The following is a 17,120-nucleotide window of genomic DNA, read 5'->3' as shown; positions in this document are numbered from 1 at the left end:
AAGTATTCCATACGTTCAAGTGAATATGTTTTATTAAATGCATACTAATATCTTTCTCTAGTATGTGAGCATACATAATAAATTAAAATGCATATTTATTAAATATAAGTAGATATAATACCAGAACATGATTATTCCAGATGAGAAATCAAAATAAGCCCACTTTTTTTCAAGTATCCTTTGGTCACTCCAAATTGATACTGTTCATAAAAAAATACACCAGTTTTCCCTGGGGAAAAAAATTAATTCCATAGCGATGTAGTTAAGGGATGTGTTTTATTTCATAGCTTTTTTTTTTTCCAAGCGAAATTGCTGTTACAAAATGAGTTCAATGGTACAGGGGCTGCTGTCCACCCAAGCAAAGCAAAACCTTGCATGTTTATACGAATGCACGTAGCATTGCATTCTTACAGTATAGATGGCTGATGCCCAGGGCGCATCTGGCTACGCCTGAAGCGGACCCACAGGGGTGCTGGGAGGTACTGGAACACCACGGTACCTGCGGCTGCTTGAGGCTTTCTCCTGTGACTCTTGACTCTTTGTCGGTGGCTGCTTGAAGAACTGTGTCTTGTTGTGTTTTTCCTTTTGTCCTCTAATTTATAGTTAGAGCATCGCAAGAAAAAAATAAAAAATAAATAAAAATAAAATTCCCTGCTTGGTTTGTCAGCCGTTCAGAATCTCCATAAAAGGTGTCATGAGGTACCCCTTAATGTCAGCCATGTAGTGCTGCGGTGGTCAGAGAGACTGTGGACTTACCTGTAGGTACGGTAACTGACTGTTAGTGTGTGGTCTACACGTGACAGTGCAGAAACATTAGTTCACGTTAAGCTCTTTTTCTTCCTTATCACATATGATGTGACTTTTACCCCCCAGAAAATCTGACCAAAAAAGTGATACAGATCAAATAAAAAGACAAATACACAAATAAGGCCATCTGCAGAATTTAAAACTCGCCTCCTGCAATATTTCACAGTAATTTCTACATCGTATTTTACATCATTCTCTTAAATAATAAATGCTCGGGGAAGGGCTGGTTGGAGGCGGTTGCACTATCTCTTCGATGACTTGTCTAATTTGCTGGCAGGTGACCTCCTCTGGGGCGTGGGGATTTTAGAAGGCTTGGCTGTGGATGGCCGAGAACCTGCTCGGGGCACGGGTCTGGGTGTCTGTGGGACGGTCTCCACGTCTGAGCACACAGACTGGATTTCTGAAATGTCAAAGTCGGACGCGTCGCTGCCGCGGCGGCTGCTGGCTCTGCTTCCGGCTTTGCTTCCGGCTCTGCTTCCCGGCCGGCTGGGAGTCTTCCTGGACTCTGGGAAGAGAGGATGGAGGACAGAGATGGGGAACTTTGATTACTTATCTGCAGTACCACGCTGAATATCAACCTGTTTTTCTTGCACTCGGTGCTCACATAAAAACACCTTGGACTCATGGCTTTTCGTCATCATGCAAGGGTAGGCAGCCTCGTTCGAAGGAGACATAAACCACCGCAACCTAGGCTGACATGCCAAAGTCAAGCTCTGGCTTATCCCAGTTAAGAATTGAAACTCATCCGTTAACAGGCGGACACCCCTGCTGTTGGAGGTGATGTCCCCCGAAGCCCTGCTGGTTACCTGGTGCCTGCAGCCTCTCAGGTATAAGCCTTGCCTCAGGGGAAGTGACTTAAAGAAAGTGAGAGTTGTCCCTCATGCTGAGCTCAGAGCTTGGCAGTTCTGACCTGTTGCTGAGGTCACTTCTGGGATGGAAGGCCCAGAGCCTGGGTTTCCCCAGTGACCTGGAAGAGCCCTACGTGCTCCCCAGGTGGCAAAGGAGGCTCACAAAGCCAAGGGAGCAGTGCTGACTTACGCTCATGCCCCACCGCTTCCATGGAACATTCCAGAAGCGACTGCGGAGTCTCTTGTTCCTAGGATTCATTTATCGTGCGCACACTCGCGTACACACACACACACACACACACACACACATAGGATTAGTGCTTGATTTCACTTCCAAAGCACACAGCAACGCCAAAAACTTTCTCTTCAAATTAGGAAGAGAGGGAACTTTAGTTCTCTGGTCACTGCTGAGGGAAAGAGATGCCACACACTCACCAGCAAACTGTGTGCGGACTCTGGCGGCTGCTGTGGTAATCAAGGCGCCGTCCTCGCCGCCGGAGTGGAAGCCTTTCCCTGACAGGTATCCTGGGAGCCGCAGCTTGCTTCCCTGGATTGGCGTTCCCTGTGTGTGACCAGCGCAGAGACCGCTTCAGTGTGTGCCCGAGCTAGGATATGCCTCTGACACACTTGGCTCATGGCTGGACATCTAGACAAGCCCTCTGAAGGAGGGGACACACTTGAGATAGGTGAGGCGTGCGGCTCACCAGCTCTCCTCCTCCTCCTCCTCCTCTTTTTTGTTTTTTAAATTCTTACCGGGATAAAGGAACCCTTCTAAAGAAAACGGCTTTGTGATGGAAGAGAAAACACAACGGCCATGGTGAGGAAACAAAGAGTGATCAAACCGTGGGTTGTTAGTGCGCCTCAGACCGGCATCGTTACAGGGTTAGTTGTCGCCGGGGTGGGGATTGTGCAGAGGGCATTATGCTTGACCGTTCTGCTGCCTTCAATGTTCTTAAGAAAATGAGGCAGACATTAAACAGAAACTGAGCGATGGGGGGGAGGGAATCACCCTGAGAAAGTTTGGGGTGGGGGGACCTTCAAAAAGGAAGTGGGACCATTCAACGTCACACCGTACGGCCTGGCCGTTCACAATTTAGAGGCAATACTTCTGGGAGACTTCTTTAAAACTTGTAAGAGTCACTTGAGGGAGGCGTGAGGAGCCATTTAAGACAATACAAGAAGTCTACAGCCATGTTGCTACATTGTCACATTTTAGAAAATTTCCTGAAGTTAAAAACAACACTCTCTTGAATATCAGGGGTCCCCATTTGCTAATGAGCACATAGCCAAGGAAGGAGCCATGGAGAAAACAAATCTATAAAACAATGACTGTATTTTCAGAACCACCTTCTCATTAGCGCTGAAAATCCTTAACAGATCGTGTGTGTATGACTTTGTATTTTTATTTGTTGGTTTTAGTATGGTTCCTACCTTCCATCTTACCTGCATTCTATATCCAAAACTACGTGCAGGTGATTATTATTATTATTATTTACAGACATGTAGCCCAGGTTAGCTTTAAACTTATTTTGTAGCTGAGGTTGGTCCATAACTCTGACCCGCCTCCTTTCACACTCCAAATCCTGGAGTAATGGGCATGCTCCACCCCTACTCCGCTCTGGAATATTACTTATGTATGATTTCTATAGGTAAACACTCTCACCCTGCTTTTATATACATTAGCCAGTTAAGGCCCACACCCACGACACCGCCTACTTGGGAGGAAATGTCACCTGTCCACTTGGGAGGAAGCGCTGACTGAGAACCTGTCCCTCAGGGCGGTATGCGGGCGGAGGCTGCCTGCCTTACCCTGTGAGCGCTTGGACTGTACTGTGCGCACACCCCAGGCTTGAGATTCTATGAGACCAACCATCCTTTAAAACTGAGCACACCTTCACGCCAGCTCATCGAGTGGACTTAGGAATTGATTCCCGAGTATGTGCACACGTGAGCCCGCGTGAGCCGAGGCCTTTGTGTGAGTTTGGCATCTTCCTTTACTGTCTTCTGCCTCGCTTTTGAGAGGGTGTCTGTCTCACTGATTCAATAGCTGGACTCTATCCGCCGTTCTCCACCCCCCAGGCACCGTACCAGCCAAGCCGTCTCCCCAGCCCCTACTCTAACTGGGGCTGCTGCTACTTTAAAAAAAAAAGTGAACATAGAGACCTATCCCCAAACATTTAAAACAAGTATTGGTTTGAGGGCAAGGGCTTTTCAGCTTTCACACAATGGAGTCACAACAACTCACAGACATTTCTTGGTGCTTCTGTGGCTGCTGCCACAAGTGGGAGCGAGTAGGAGTTTGGGACCCAGAGGAAGGAGGAGGAGGGAAGGGACATTTCAAGGGAGTCTGTGTTTGTCTCAGCCTTCCTAGATGGCTACTCAGGGACTGAAAAGAGAAGACAAGGGAAGGGACTTCCCTCTGCCCACCTACTGTAATTAATGTGAGCATTAAGTAACTGGGGACAGTCAGGAAAACAAGCACGGGCTTTTAAAAAGCACTTCTTTTATACAAGGGCCTTGGCTTTCGTCCTAACCATCAGGCCAAAGATAACTCCTTGCTTCCAAGAAAGGATGGTCAGGAACCCCTCGCTCACTGCTGTGGTTTGGGTCAAGCCTGCGAGACGATGCCCACACTGATCAATCCACAGGGGTTTCTTTAGAAACAGAGAAGGCTGACTTTGAGTTGAATATGAACAATCTAATATGTGAGTTCATCTTGGCAAATGTTACAGTCCCTAAATATCTTCTCTCTCTACCTGCCATTTTGAGATGTTACAGAATGCTCAAATGATATTAACACCTTTTGGAAATGTCAGTTAGCTTTCCATCTTCCCGCTCCTATACCTCTGGTGTCTGCACTTAGAACTGAGAACCAAGTCACACCGGGCTGGCACGAACGAGCAGAACCGAATGTCACAGACATTCAGAGGGAGGGTCCACGGGTGGACACTTGCTAAACTTCTTTTCCTTTAAGTAATTCTCTTGCAAATGACATTGTTTCTGATTCTCATCTAAGGGACCATGCTAATTTTCTTGCTCAAATTATGTCTAATAGCAAGAGCGTTCCACTAACATTAGAAGGGAACTTTCAGAAGGCTGGTGGATATACAGAGGGCAAACGCCCAGGAGCATGTACTGCCTTGTGGTGTGGGCATGTCAAGCCACTGCTGTCTTTTCTGATAACCCCTCCCTCTCACGTCCCCTGAGAACTGTTCTGCGGGGGAGTTAACAGGAAGATGTAGTATTGTCAGAAGTGCACATATCAGGGCAGCGGTGAGGCAGTGTTAGTAGGTGAGTGCCAGCCAGAGAAGGCTGTGGAGACTGCGGTCTGGGGCCTTACAATACCTCTGCCGATGACACGGGAAAGTCGGGGCACTCGGCTGCTTTACAGGGAGTTGACATTTTGCTGTTTGCCAACCATGGTTTACCATAATTGCGTGTTAGAGGATGGAGAATCTGCATGGAACAACGGTACATCAGATGTAAAGGAGAGCCCGTGAGAAACCCGCAGAAGAGAGGTCTTCATGGCGGGGTCATTTACACAGGTAACGGAGGCAAGAGAGGACAGAGGTGGTGACAAATTGGAATACCAAAATAAATAAATAAATAAATAAATAAATAAATAAATAAATAAATAAATAAATAAAAGTAATAAAAAAACAATTAAAAAAATAAAGCTTTAAACAGAAAATTCAACCTGAGAGACGACAAAGCCCCAGACAGGTAACCCTGTACAGATGACAGCTTCATGGGTCAGTGGACAGAACATGTTTAAAAATACGGAGAGAGGAGATACAGATGGATGTGGTGGGTCCCACGACTACCAGGGAAATAAAACACCTGCCAGTGTGCCGTGGACGATGGGTGCCCTGGGAGGCAGGGCCACAGCCTGGAGTCAGTCTTACCTTGGGTGTGCTGGCGGCGGCAGGCACCTGTGGGGAGGCTGCCTGGCAGGCGTGACTGGATGCGGAAGTGGATCTGTTGGGGGATGCTCCTCTGGATGAAGGCCGGGATCGGCGGCCCCGTGGTCGGAAGGCGGCCATCCCCTGGCTGGCACCGTCTGCTAAGATGAACTTCTCCCGCAGCTCCATGTTGGTCCTTCCTTTAGCTGGATTGCACGAAGGCGGGAAAAGAAAATGCACAGACAGGAAGAGAAAGCCCTCAGTCTCTGTGGGAGGGCCGGCCGCCTGGCACCACACAGCACGCGGAGAACCTCGACAACATCTTTTTGCCATGCCAGCTCCAACTCAGCATAACAAGAAGTTAAAATGCATTCCTTCACAATGCATTCCTCTCGGGAAGAGGGGCTGTGGAGATGGGAAGGGCGGGCTTACTCTAACACTAGACGCCAGCAAGAGTAGCCAGTGGAAAACAAAGTCAGCATGGAGATGGGAACGCCAGCTGCCGATGCCCACACGTTGTTACCCTTACACCACACTGAGCAGCCACGGCAGGAAGGCAGGGCCGTGTCTTTTACATGTGTTGCTGAGGTCCGGAGAGAGCCAATATTTAAGATTGGGATTAAACAATTATATAAAACCAGAGATGGCTTGTTAGTTGTGAAGATAACATAAAAACTTTCAGATTTTTTTCACTCAAGTTAGACAGATAGCATTTTGATTTTAGGTCTTAAGAAAAAAAAAAACAAACCCAAAACGAACAAAACCAAACGGTTTTATCAACATGCAGTAACAAACACCAGACCCAGGAATCCACTAGAGGCCACCGGTGATGTAGCACTCAAACAAACACATATGCACATGGAGAACACTCCACGAGGACCCGATGGGCAACGTGTTAGCATGTGCTTGGGTAACACTTAGCGTGTCGCATTTTCAGAGTTTATGACTAGAAGCCCCAGCTCGCTGCATGTGAGTTAAGCCATACGCGTGAATGAAGCGTATTAATAGTAAAACAAATCATGAAAGCGGGAATGTGAAGGTGGAAAAGAGAAAAGGAAGGGGGAGGAGCCAAGGAGGGGTGCCGACCTAGAGTAGGCTGGGTAGCAGTAATTGAAGAGTTTGATTCCGAACGCAACATTTTACTCCCGTGATGGTGAACTAGAAGAAACGACACAGGATACCGGTCACATGAAAGAACGCAGTTAGCAGAGGAAACAGTACAGGGTTGGACGTGCAGAGGGAGCTCAGGTCCAGCCTTCCTTAGCACACGGTTAGGAGAGGAAGAAGCCCTGCAAGGTCCGACTCAAGAGGGAGGAAGCAGCCGCGGAAGCTCGGCCAGTCATGCTAGCTGGTCCTCGGTGGCCCTCGGTGGCTTGGGCCCATTGTGTTCTCCTTCTCGGAGCCGCGCTGACCTTGGGCTGCGTTCTTTGCAGAGTGCAGGCGGCTGCGCCCCAAGTGACCACAACAGGCTCTAATGGAGCTGAGGAATTTCTGTCACCTGACTGATGTCCTACCTGTCTCAAGGGCGCAGGGCAACCACCCTGCTGATGTGTTTGTAGTGAACAAGCCTACTGCAGTGCCAGTCACAGGAAAGTGTAACACAGTTGCAGATAGGACAAAATGCGGTAGCTGTGCTAACAAGGACTAATGCTGCTGGTTTATGTTGTTACCGTATTATATGTACTTTTAGAGCACATCAGTTTTCTTCTGCTAAGACGCTTTCTGTGGAACAACGTGCTCTGTCAGACCAGCAGCGGCCTTCTGCATCTTACGGTGACTGCATTTTCTGGTTGCATAATTTTAATTGTGTGCTCAATTTCAGTCTCATATTGTTTTATTCACACCACACCCACACCCACCTAGGCATGCACACACATATATACACATACATGCACATACATATATACACATACATACATACACACACACCAAAGATACACATGTACACATATGTGCACACACACATACACACAAATACATACGCACAGAAACGCATACATACTCACACATACAGACACATACATACACACACACCCATACACATATACACGCCCACACATACACAGACATGCACACATAGGCACACACACACATATATACATACATACACAGAGATACACACACACACACACACACACACACCATATTCTGCTGGCGTGCAGGATATTAAACTGTTTAGGTTTGTAGTAAGTATACTTTGTGCCTGTACTGTAGTGAGAGCCCTGGAAACACACCACTCAGACACAGCCCCAGTGTTTGGCCGTGCAGCTGAGACTCAGAAGTGCCACGCCTGCGGTGCTTCTCTTTATACTGCATCTTTAGGTAACAGAGCAGGGCTACCATGTGAGGCCATGTAGCAGGGTGTGCTGGCCTTGGTAAGACAGACCCGGGGACTCTGACACAGCTGTAACCAGATGCTGGCACTGAAAGAAGGCTTCCTGCTTGGCCGCTCACCTGGCAGCTTAACAGGCGAAGCCGGAACGGACATTTTTCAAGGACTATAGGAAGCTCACAGATTAAAACAAGTTCACTACCATCCTACTAATTTCTTCTGCAAAGTCAGAAAATAATGTGTGCTTACTGAGTAGGTGGCCACTGAGTAGGTGTGTGTATACACACATACACATATATATGAATAATTAAGAATCTAATAACTACAGGACATTAGAAACAGGACTATTAGGCCTGGTGGGATGGCTCAGTGGTTAAGAGCACTCACTGCTCTTGCGTCAGAGGGCTTGAGTTTGGTCTCAGTGCCCATGAGTGGCTGGCCACCACCCAGCTCTGGAGGATCTGATGCCTCTGTGGTCTCTGTAGCACATACATACACATACCATACACATATATGTAATGACAAAATAGGAATATTAGAAGCTGAAGCTCCTAGGCTGAAAGTAAAGCCACAATACAATATTTACATGTCCAGTGTTCTGCTAGTCAGCCTCCAAGCGTTTGCTCTTGTTTTTAAGTACTGCTTCCTCCCCCGCCTCGTCTCCCCTTACTTCATAAAACTTTTAAACGTTTACTCTCTAGTATTTTGTCTTGGTGAATAGAAATGTCCATTCTGAAAACTGTAGACAGGAAGGCCTTACCACAGAAAATTCAGACTGTATTTCCTTCCTACCTGTCTGAAATTTATCCCATTAGTGAGAAATAAAAGAGAGAGAGACCGCATTCTACAGGCCATTGGGAGCCACGGGCCGTGGGACTCATGCTGGGCCCTGTTTGCTCTCAGTGTGGGAACACCCCACGCGACTGTGCTCTCACGGTGACGACAGCTTGACAAAAGGGTCTCCTTACCCCTGCACGGGTCATTTTTCACTAAGAACTCATCCAGAGCCATCCATCCGCCTCCAACGCGAACCATCACTGTGCTTCGCAGGATCCGAACCAGTCGCAGCTGCTGGGAGTCTCCAAACTAGGCAGCAGAGAGAGAGGGAGAGAGAGAGAGGATCTCTAATTGTCAGTGCTGACTTGAAGGCCAGGGGCGGCATGCAGCGTGCGGCAGCGTAAGCAACCAGCTCGAGTGCTTGCTTAGTGCACGGTGATTCATTAGTGAAATCTCAAAGGGGTTCGTAAGGGTCTACATTAGACTGCCGCATGCCGATTTAGCCCAAAGGAAACAGTTTGGAAAAAATAAAAAGATCACAAAGGTTAATCAAGTATGATGCTGAAGCTTTGTACTAAAGTTACAAATTGTTTTTCTTTCTTGTAACAGTAACAACACACACAAGGCAGGAACAGTGAATGTCTCCAGGAGTTAAGTGCAGCCGTGATAAGCGCAGGTCCCCGTGCCCAGGGCTCGCACAAACTAGGTGTTTCTAAGGACTTCATCAAACTGACTCTCAAGTTAAGACAACTCTCCTCTGAGACAGATACATGGGGAAATCTCAAGCTCCTTTGTTTTTCTTAGAAAAGTTTGGATTTGGAGAATAAAGTAATGAATACTTATGACTAATAAGAATCACACGCTAAAATGCCTGCCGCTCTAATGGTTTGATAAGCCACTAGCTAGAGATTGGATTAACCCTCTCACTTTAGTGCAACCTCAAGACAGGTACCAACAAATTATTAACCACATAGCTTTCAGATCCAAAAGGCTTTTCTTAGAGCTGTCTGTACCACTGGTACACACTCCTTCAGGGAGGCACCAACCGTTCTGATGTGTGGGGATTCTGCAAAGCTTGAACAAGCGCTAGGACGCAGGCGGCTCTGATCACGGGTTTCTATGATTTGAAAGTCCGTGAGAAATGATTTTTGTACTTGGAAACCATTCCTACGAGGCTCCCGTCCAACCGAGAAAACCACTGTGCTGAATTTCATGCTACCAACTTTGCAAGCGACAAAGAAACAAAACAGTTGGTGAGACTACCATTCGCCAACAGGAAGAAGGGACGTCCTGCGACTTTTCTATAGCCCTGAATGCTGCACTTTAGGATGAGAGCCCTAACAAGAGATACAGACTACATTCAGGGACCTAAACTCAGAAGGCCACGGAAGCGTCCAGCAGGGACTTGAGTGGCAGACATTGCTGCATCTTTGGTCTCCGCTCTTCCTAATCTTGATAATTAAACACTGAAATTTAAATATCCCTATATGTGAACTGCTTCTGATATGTAAGCTTAAAAAACGGAAACCTGTGTTTATAGCGTTAGAGACAAAAATCTGTGTTGCTAGTAAAAGCAGAAGGCGAAGGGGGCGTGAAGAAAATTACCCTTAAGGAACCAGATAATTGGATCAGACAGATCTTGTTCAAGACCAGGTTCAAAATTAGACTTGAGGAAACAACCAAAAATGCTTTATAAAATGCTATTTTGGTTCTACTAGACACAATACTTCTGACTGTACTTTTAAAAGGTATTCTCCAGACAGCTAACGGTGTCTTCAGAAGTTCTTCAATTTTCCCAAGGCCAAACCATGACATGAGAAATCAGACTAATGTTGTTCTTTGTACTTTGAGCACGTAAAAATCTCATTTTCTATGAAAATGCAAGATATAACCCTACCTGAAGGCCCAGAAAATACCAATGAAGAAGTGACATTTTACCTGTTACTAACAGATAGCTGTTTCATCCTGACTTCATCCTAATTATCCCACGGTACCCCATAAATGAAATGACTATTATGTGTCAATTAACAATGTGCTTGAGAAAATGTTACTCAAGGTAATGGAATCATGTTACTCTAAACATCTGCTTACAGGAAACTGAAGGGGAAGAGGTAATTTGCAAGCAAGTTCAGATGGAGTGGTGGGAGCCCGGTGCCGCCCACACAGGGCCTACACGGGTCGGTCTGCACCAGGTCCTCAGTGCGTGTTACACAGCCTTCAGTTTCCTGTTTTTATGGGATGCCTGGGTGTGAGAATGAGTGGGCAGGCCTCTTGATTCTCCTGCCTTCTCTTGAGCTCTGCTCTTTCTGTTGCTTTGCATTGCCTAACTTTGGTGTGAGGGTTTTTCTTTAATCTTATTGGGTTTTACTGTGTTATATTTTGTTGCTATCACTCAGAAGCCCACTCCTGTCTAAGGAGAGACAGAAAGGGAGTGGATCAGGATGGAAGAGGAGGTGGGGAGGAGCTGGGAGGGGCAGAGAGAGGAGATACTAGTCAGGGTCTACTATATGAGAAAAAGAACCTATAAAAGGCGTGTGGGTGGTGTGACTACTGATGCGGCAGAGGCCACTGTCTAATGTGGTGTTCTCCCTACAGAAGAGTGGGCTCAAAGCATCTTCCAAATGTGCCTGTTAAAATGTAGTTTCTCCTGCGTGCATTTTCAACACTCTGATCGTGTCGCAGCACCACTAAGCAGTTTGTGGTGACTTAAATGTCTATGCAAACATTTGGCCAAGACAGCAGATGACATGACCTGGCATGCACTACTGTAAACCAGTAACTCAGAACAAGTTAATTATGGGGTAAGCATGTGTCACTCACACCCCTATGAGGACCTCTCGGCATTTTGTCTTCCCATGGTCCCTGCTTGGTGCTGCTGTGTGTCCTATGTCCTGAACAGTCAGACACAGTGATGTCTGGAGAATCAGGTTTGTGCTCCGGCACAGACTTCAGTAATAGTGTTATGAAAAGCTTGAACACTGTGCCTGCATTTCGCCCAAGCGAGCTAATCAGCTACAGTTCATTATCTGGTTTGCTTAAAAGTAATCTCCTCATCTGAGGCACAAAGCGAGAGGAGTCCTGGATCGAGGCTGTGGCAGTGGAGACAGAAACAGCAGCAGTGTAGACAGAAACCGCACACCAACCAACACTGGAGTAAGCTAGCAAGACAGCATGGGAAGGCTGACCATGGCAAGCTTCAATGACTATGAATTAAAGACTCAAAAAAAAAAAATCATTGGGAACTTGAGATTCCACTAGTTTATACCTGATTTCCCAGGAAGAACTGATAAAACAATGAAAAATGCAAGAAAGACAACATTAGTTCAAAAGCAAACTTTCTGTATGGCTCAAACACTCACACACACGTTCACGCTCACACACACACACACACATATATATATACACACACGCAAACTCAGTCTCTCTCACACACATATGCACACGCACACCCTTCAGGATACAGTATATGGTTTACAGATGTTCAGGTTCCCATTTGCTCTGCTTTCAAACCAAGCATTTTTTTTTTAATTTATTGAAAAAAAAATCTTTGGATTTCACATTGAAATTAGAGGTTTCAAATAGAAACCTTTAAAGTTTGAACAGTTAAAGTTTTCAAACTGAAGTCAAGACGGCGGCGAATGACCATCTCTTTGCAGTGCAGCCGTGCTGTGTCTGTGAGGACCACGTAGGGTCCCTCAGCGCGTGCCCCACCTAGCTGCTGCTTACTAACAGATGAACAAAGGCAGAATGTTGAAACCACACTTCTCTGTAGAAACGTGATCCAAGTCCATTTATATTTTAAACAAAAGCCAAAGTTATTACGAAAATGGGAAAAACAGAAGCATCTTCATGTTTATAAAATAGATGTCTTTAATGTCTAGAAAAAAAAGGTGACAAAACTCTAGCTCCGTGGTTTTGGTTTGGAGTAGCTGTTGTTTGGACCCTGGAAGCTTACCTCTAATCGCTATACAACAAAGAGGTAATGTGGGACAGCTTGAATATATGACTTGAGTATCTTACTTTGAGTAATTTGTAATTACTAATGTGCCTTAATTAGTAATTAGGTTATTAGTAATATACCTTACAAGTGGAATACGTGGGTGGGAGGCAGCTCAGGAGGGCACTGCCGCTGAGCCTGAGGGCCTGGTTCCGGCTCCACAACTCACACAGCAGAAGACAGTTGATCCGCATAAGATGTCCTCTGACCTCTGTGCATGTGGTGGTATATAAAACACACACACACACACACACATACATGCTACATAGACAAATGTGAAAAATGACTACAAGTTTTTCTTCATATTATAGATGTTAAAAAAAATATGGCCCGCTATTTAAATGCAAGCTCCTTACGGAACACACACATTATATAATTTGAAAGGTCACGTGGTTTAAAACGAGAAGAACGGTTGGAGTTTTGTACACCGTTCCGTGAGGACAGTTAGGGTTCCTAGCAAAGGAAGGTCAGACTGATGCACACGCACTGTAGACCCCACTGACGCCCACTTCTGTACTCAGAAGGGTGGGAGTTGCCTGGGACACTTACCCTGTACTTGTTGTCGCCGATCTGTTCAACCTGGAACCGCTTGGCACACTTACACTTCGCCACCTGCCTCGTGACCTGTTAGGGACAAAGGTGCGATGGTCACATTCCCCTAGGTACTTCACAACTCAGGGGAGGAGGGCCTAGAAACCGGTGAGCGCACTATATGGGTCGCATGGACGACGCCCCGAAGGATGCAGGGACGCAGGGATGCCCTGCTGCAGCAGAGGGCCGATGATGAATACCTCGTCCTCGATTTTATCAGCATCCGTGATGGGTTTGTACGCATCTTTGTTGGGATGCAGAGCGGCCACGAATTCATAGTAGTCGATGTACCCGTCACCATCTCTGTCAAAGATGTCTGCCACGGCGCTCATCTCCAGGCGACTGGTAGGAAACTCTGAAATGTACCAAGTGGTGCTGGTAAGGCGGTTTGCTAGTTACAGCTTAAGGCGTACTTGGCCGTGGATTTTGATACTAATGTGGCTTGTCAGAGTGGTCACCTCATTTTTAGCAATAATAAGCCAATGTACATGATGCAAATTTATCTCCAAGAAGTAGGGGGAGGGGCTGAAGAGACGCCCTCAGTGGTTAGCAGGACTTGCTGCTTTGGTAGAGTTGCCAACAAGCTAACTCAGGGTGCTCATGTCCTATTAATGTGATTATCAGATCAGAATCATTAACTAGAATTATCTAGAAATCTGTACTTACTAATTTACTTTTTTTATATACCAGCGAGCACACGAAAGACTTTTACAATCAAATATTTACTAATTTATCTAATAACACAGCTTGAGGAGTGTGAAGGGATATTCCTGTGGTCACACACAACAGCAGTGTGTCTGACTCAAGAGCTCAAAGCATTACACATTCTTCTGAGCTGGCGGGTCCCCAGTCAGGTTAGAAGGCAACACTTTGCTGGCAACACAAGATCGTTAGCGCCACAGTCGTACACTGTGCCTAGTTTCTGTCAGCTTCCTATGGCTGCCGCCAGCCGCCTTGGGACTTACTGGAGGAGAGAATCCCATCAATGAATTCCTGCCGCGTGATCTTCCCATCCTGGTCCTTATCAATTCTCCGGAAGAAGTCCATCACTCTGGATTTCTTATGGTTCATCCACCTCATGTATTTTTTCCGCCAGACATCGAAATCGAAGTTGGCAAATTCCCTCAGCTACAAAGAGCCAAGGTTGAGCTGTCATCAGTGCCGAGCTTGAACAGCCTTTAGAGTTTGCCTTTCTTCTTGACAATTTTATACATGTACACAATGAACTACCACCATCATAGCCACTCCAGGCTCTCCCCTCTAAGTCTCATGTCCCTAACCTGTCCCCTTTATCCACCCCCACCCCCCATAATAATCCATTAAACACACTCAGTGATGCCTCTGCATGTATGGGTGTGACCATCAAATTCTGTTTTCTGCAGGCTGAATAAAAGCCACGGATGATGGTCTCTAGGTGTGCATCTCTCCCCTTTCAAAGAAGATATGATTTTACAAATGACTTCTTACAAGGCATATTTCATTATGTCACTGATTTTTCTTTGCAAATAAAGTCCCTAAGTTGAAGCCTGCTCATAGCAGCCACAGAGGTGTGTGCCCCGAGTGCCAGCCACAGAGGTGTGTGTCCCGAGTGCCAGGCACAGAGGTGTGTGCCGTGAGTTCCAGGCACAGAGGTGTGTGTCCCAAGTGCCAGCCACAGAGGTGTGTACCCCGAGTGCCAGGCACAGAGGTGTGTGCCCCGAGTGCCAGGCACAGAGGTGTGTGCCCCGAGTGCCAGGCACAGAGGTGTGTGCCCTGAGTGCCAGGCACAGAGGTGTGTGTCCCAAGTGCCAGCCACAGAGGTGTGTGCCGTGAGTTCCAGGCACAGAGGTGTGTGTCCCAAGTGCCAGGCACAGAGGTGTGTACCCCGAGTGCCAGGCACAGAGGTGTGTACCCCGAGTGCCAGGCACAGAGGTGTGTGTCCCAAGTGCCAGCCACAGAGGTGTGTGCCGTGAGTTCCAGGCACAGAGGTGTGTGTCCCAAGTGCCAGCCACAGAGGTGTGTACCCCGAGTGCCAGGCACAGAGGTGTGTGCCCCGAGTGCCAGGCACAGAGGTGTGTGCCCCGAGTGCCAGCCACAGAGGTGTGTACCCCGAGTGCCAGCCACAGAGGTGTGTACCCCGAGTCCCAGGTACAGAGGTATGTGCCCCTAGTGCCAGCCACAGAGGTGTGTGCCCCAAGTGCCAGGCACAGAGGTGTGTGCCCCGAGTGCCAGCCACAGATGTGTGTGCCCCAAGTGCCAGGCACAGAGGTGTGTGCCCCGAGTGCCAGCCACAGAGGTGTGTACCCCGAGTGCCAGCCACAGAGGTGTGTGCCCCGAGTGCCAGGCACAGAGCTGTGTGTCCCGAGTGCCAGCTGGAGCCTGGGCCAGGTGCAGGTCTTGGTGTGTGTCCATCTTGTCCCTCTGTCCACTGGCTACCCCCATCTGCCTGGCCCGCTAACATTTTCAGATTTCATAACATAACCACAACCTTCCACCATGGGGTATGTATGAAGAGAGATTAGCTGGGCGGTGGTGGTGCACGCCTTTAATCCCAGCACCTGGGAGGCAGAGGCTGGCAGATTTCTGAGTTCGAGGCCAGCCTGGTCTACAGAGTGAGTTCCAGGACAGCCAGAGCTACACAGAGAAACCCTGTCTCCTCGAAAAACAAACAAACAAACACAAAAGAAACGAGATGTCTTCTGCGCAGCAGTAGACCTGCCAGTTAGAAAGCCTTCCGCAGATGTCAGCACACGGCTGTTAAGATTTACATTTTCTACTTTTTTGGTTCCCTGGATCCGAATCCCATAGGTGAGTCTTTTATAGAAACAGACACAATCTGAGTATTCCTTCTGGAAGGGAACTAGCTCTCGGAGGGTAAGACTTTGCTCATGGGAGGGAAAGCCCGGCTTTGGAGCAGTGCTGCACAGAGGAGACAGCGTGGACACGGGGCGGGGTTCTGACCTCTTCCAGCCTGTCCAGGGCGTCGTTGAGCGTCCTCCGCCTTTCCAGGGCCAGGAGCCACACCTGCTGCCACTTGCTGACCAGCAAGTTAACCCTGGGATTCTTGGTTTCGATCTGTGTCTGTGATCCAGATGGATACAAGCCTGAGGCGGGGAAGCGTTTCCCTGTTAAAACACAACTTCAAGTCAGGGTGGCGGAACGTCTGGGGCGCTGACGGGCGCTGAGATGGGGTGGTTATTCTGGCTCCTAGCCGAGACCGACTTTAACTACTGTGTACTGCAAAGACAGGCACCCCGACCTTCTTAAGGCTAACATTCTGATCTCATGGGCCAACGACATGCACCTCCATGGGCGTCACTTAAACACTGGAAACTCTCTCTGTAAAGGTAACGTTTCAATGGGGTTTCCTACGGACGTCTGTCATACCATTTCCATGCCGAGGTAACACAGGGCAACAGGTTAGAGTAGGTCACAGGCACCCGCCCTTCTTAGAGAAGGCTGAAAAGTCTCATCCTCAGAACCACAGTGGGATGACAATGACAACCAAGCCAAGAAGACATGCGGGTCCCACCCTTCCCCAGAATCCATTCTCCGCAGAGCATGTACGCTTCCTCTCATATGCATACATCCATGTTTACTGAGTTAACGCCCTCCCGTCTGGCTGTCTTCACAAGTGTCCACAGTTGCATCAAACGATGCTCACAGGGCATTCCCGCCATGTATCTAAAAGGCTCCACGAGTGGCCAAGAAAAACTACTGGCCTAAGATCATGTTCCATTCAGGCTCAAGTTTACGGGTAACTACATGCCTCAAAGTATGCAGAGGAAAGCTAGCTCCGAGCTCACTCAGGCCAAACGTGTTACAAAGTATCCTCTTTTGCAGAGGAGGAAACCCTAGCTGAGAACCAGGTAAACTGCTCAGTATCA

At 47.6% G+C, this 17,120-nt stretch overlaps 1 protein-coding gene across 10 annotated transcripts in view; it reads right to left on the bottom strand.

Annotated features, from left to right (window-relative positions):
• Positions 1–257: 257 nt before the first annotated feature.
• Dst (dystonin) overlaps positions 258–17,120 on the bottom strand; it is a 397,313-nt gene continuing 380,450 nt past the window's right edge. For 5 of the 10 annotated variants that reach the window (XM_052192861.1, XM_052192851.1, XM_052192860.1 and 2 more), the window contains 11 exons: positions 16,195–16,358; positions 14,220–14,382; positions 13,455–13,609; positions 13,213–13,287; positions 11,932–11,949; positions 8,858–8,975; positions 6,644–6,715; positions 5,561–5,763; positions 5,001–5,111; positions 2,091–2,217; positions 258–1,312 (listed from right to left, as the gene is read on the bottom strand). In XM_052192861.1, coding sequence (XP_052048821.1) covers positions 1,050–1,312; positions 2,091–2,217; positions 5,001–5,111; positions 5,561–5,763; positions 6,644–6,715; positions 8,858–8,975; positions 11,932–11,949; positions 13,213–13,287; positions 13,455–13,609; positions 14,220–14,382; positions 16,195–16,358 — 1,469 coding nt within the window. In that variant the 3' untranslated portion in view covers positions 258–1,049. The remainder of the gene's footprint in view (positions 1,313–2,090; positions 2,218–5,000; positions 5,112–5,560; positions 5,764–6,643; positions 6,716–8,857; positions 8,976–11,931; positions 11,950–13,212; positions 13,288–13,454; positions 13,610–14,219; positions 14,383–16,194; positions 16,359–17,120) is intronic. The other 5 variants (XM_052192854.1, XM_052192858.1, XM_052192855.1 and 2 more) reach the window with 3 other exon arrangements.

The sequence above is a fragment of the Apodemus sylvaticus genome, chromosome 9 (assembly GCF_947179515.1).
Source record: "Apodemus sylvaticus chromosome 9, mApoSyl1.1, whole genome shotgun sequence".
Taxonomy (NCBI): Eukaryota; Metazoa; Chordata; class Mammalia; order Rodentia; family Muridae; genus Apodemus; species Apodemus sylvaticus.
This window is presented reverse-complemented; position numbering and strand designations above follow the sequence as displayed.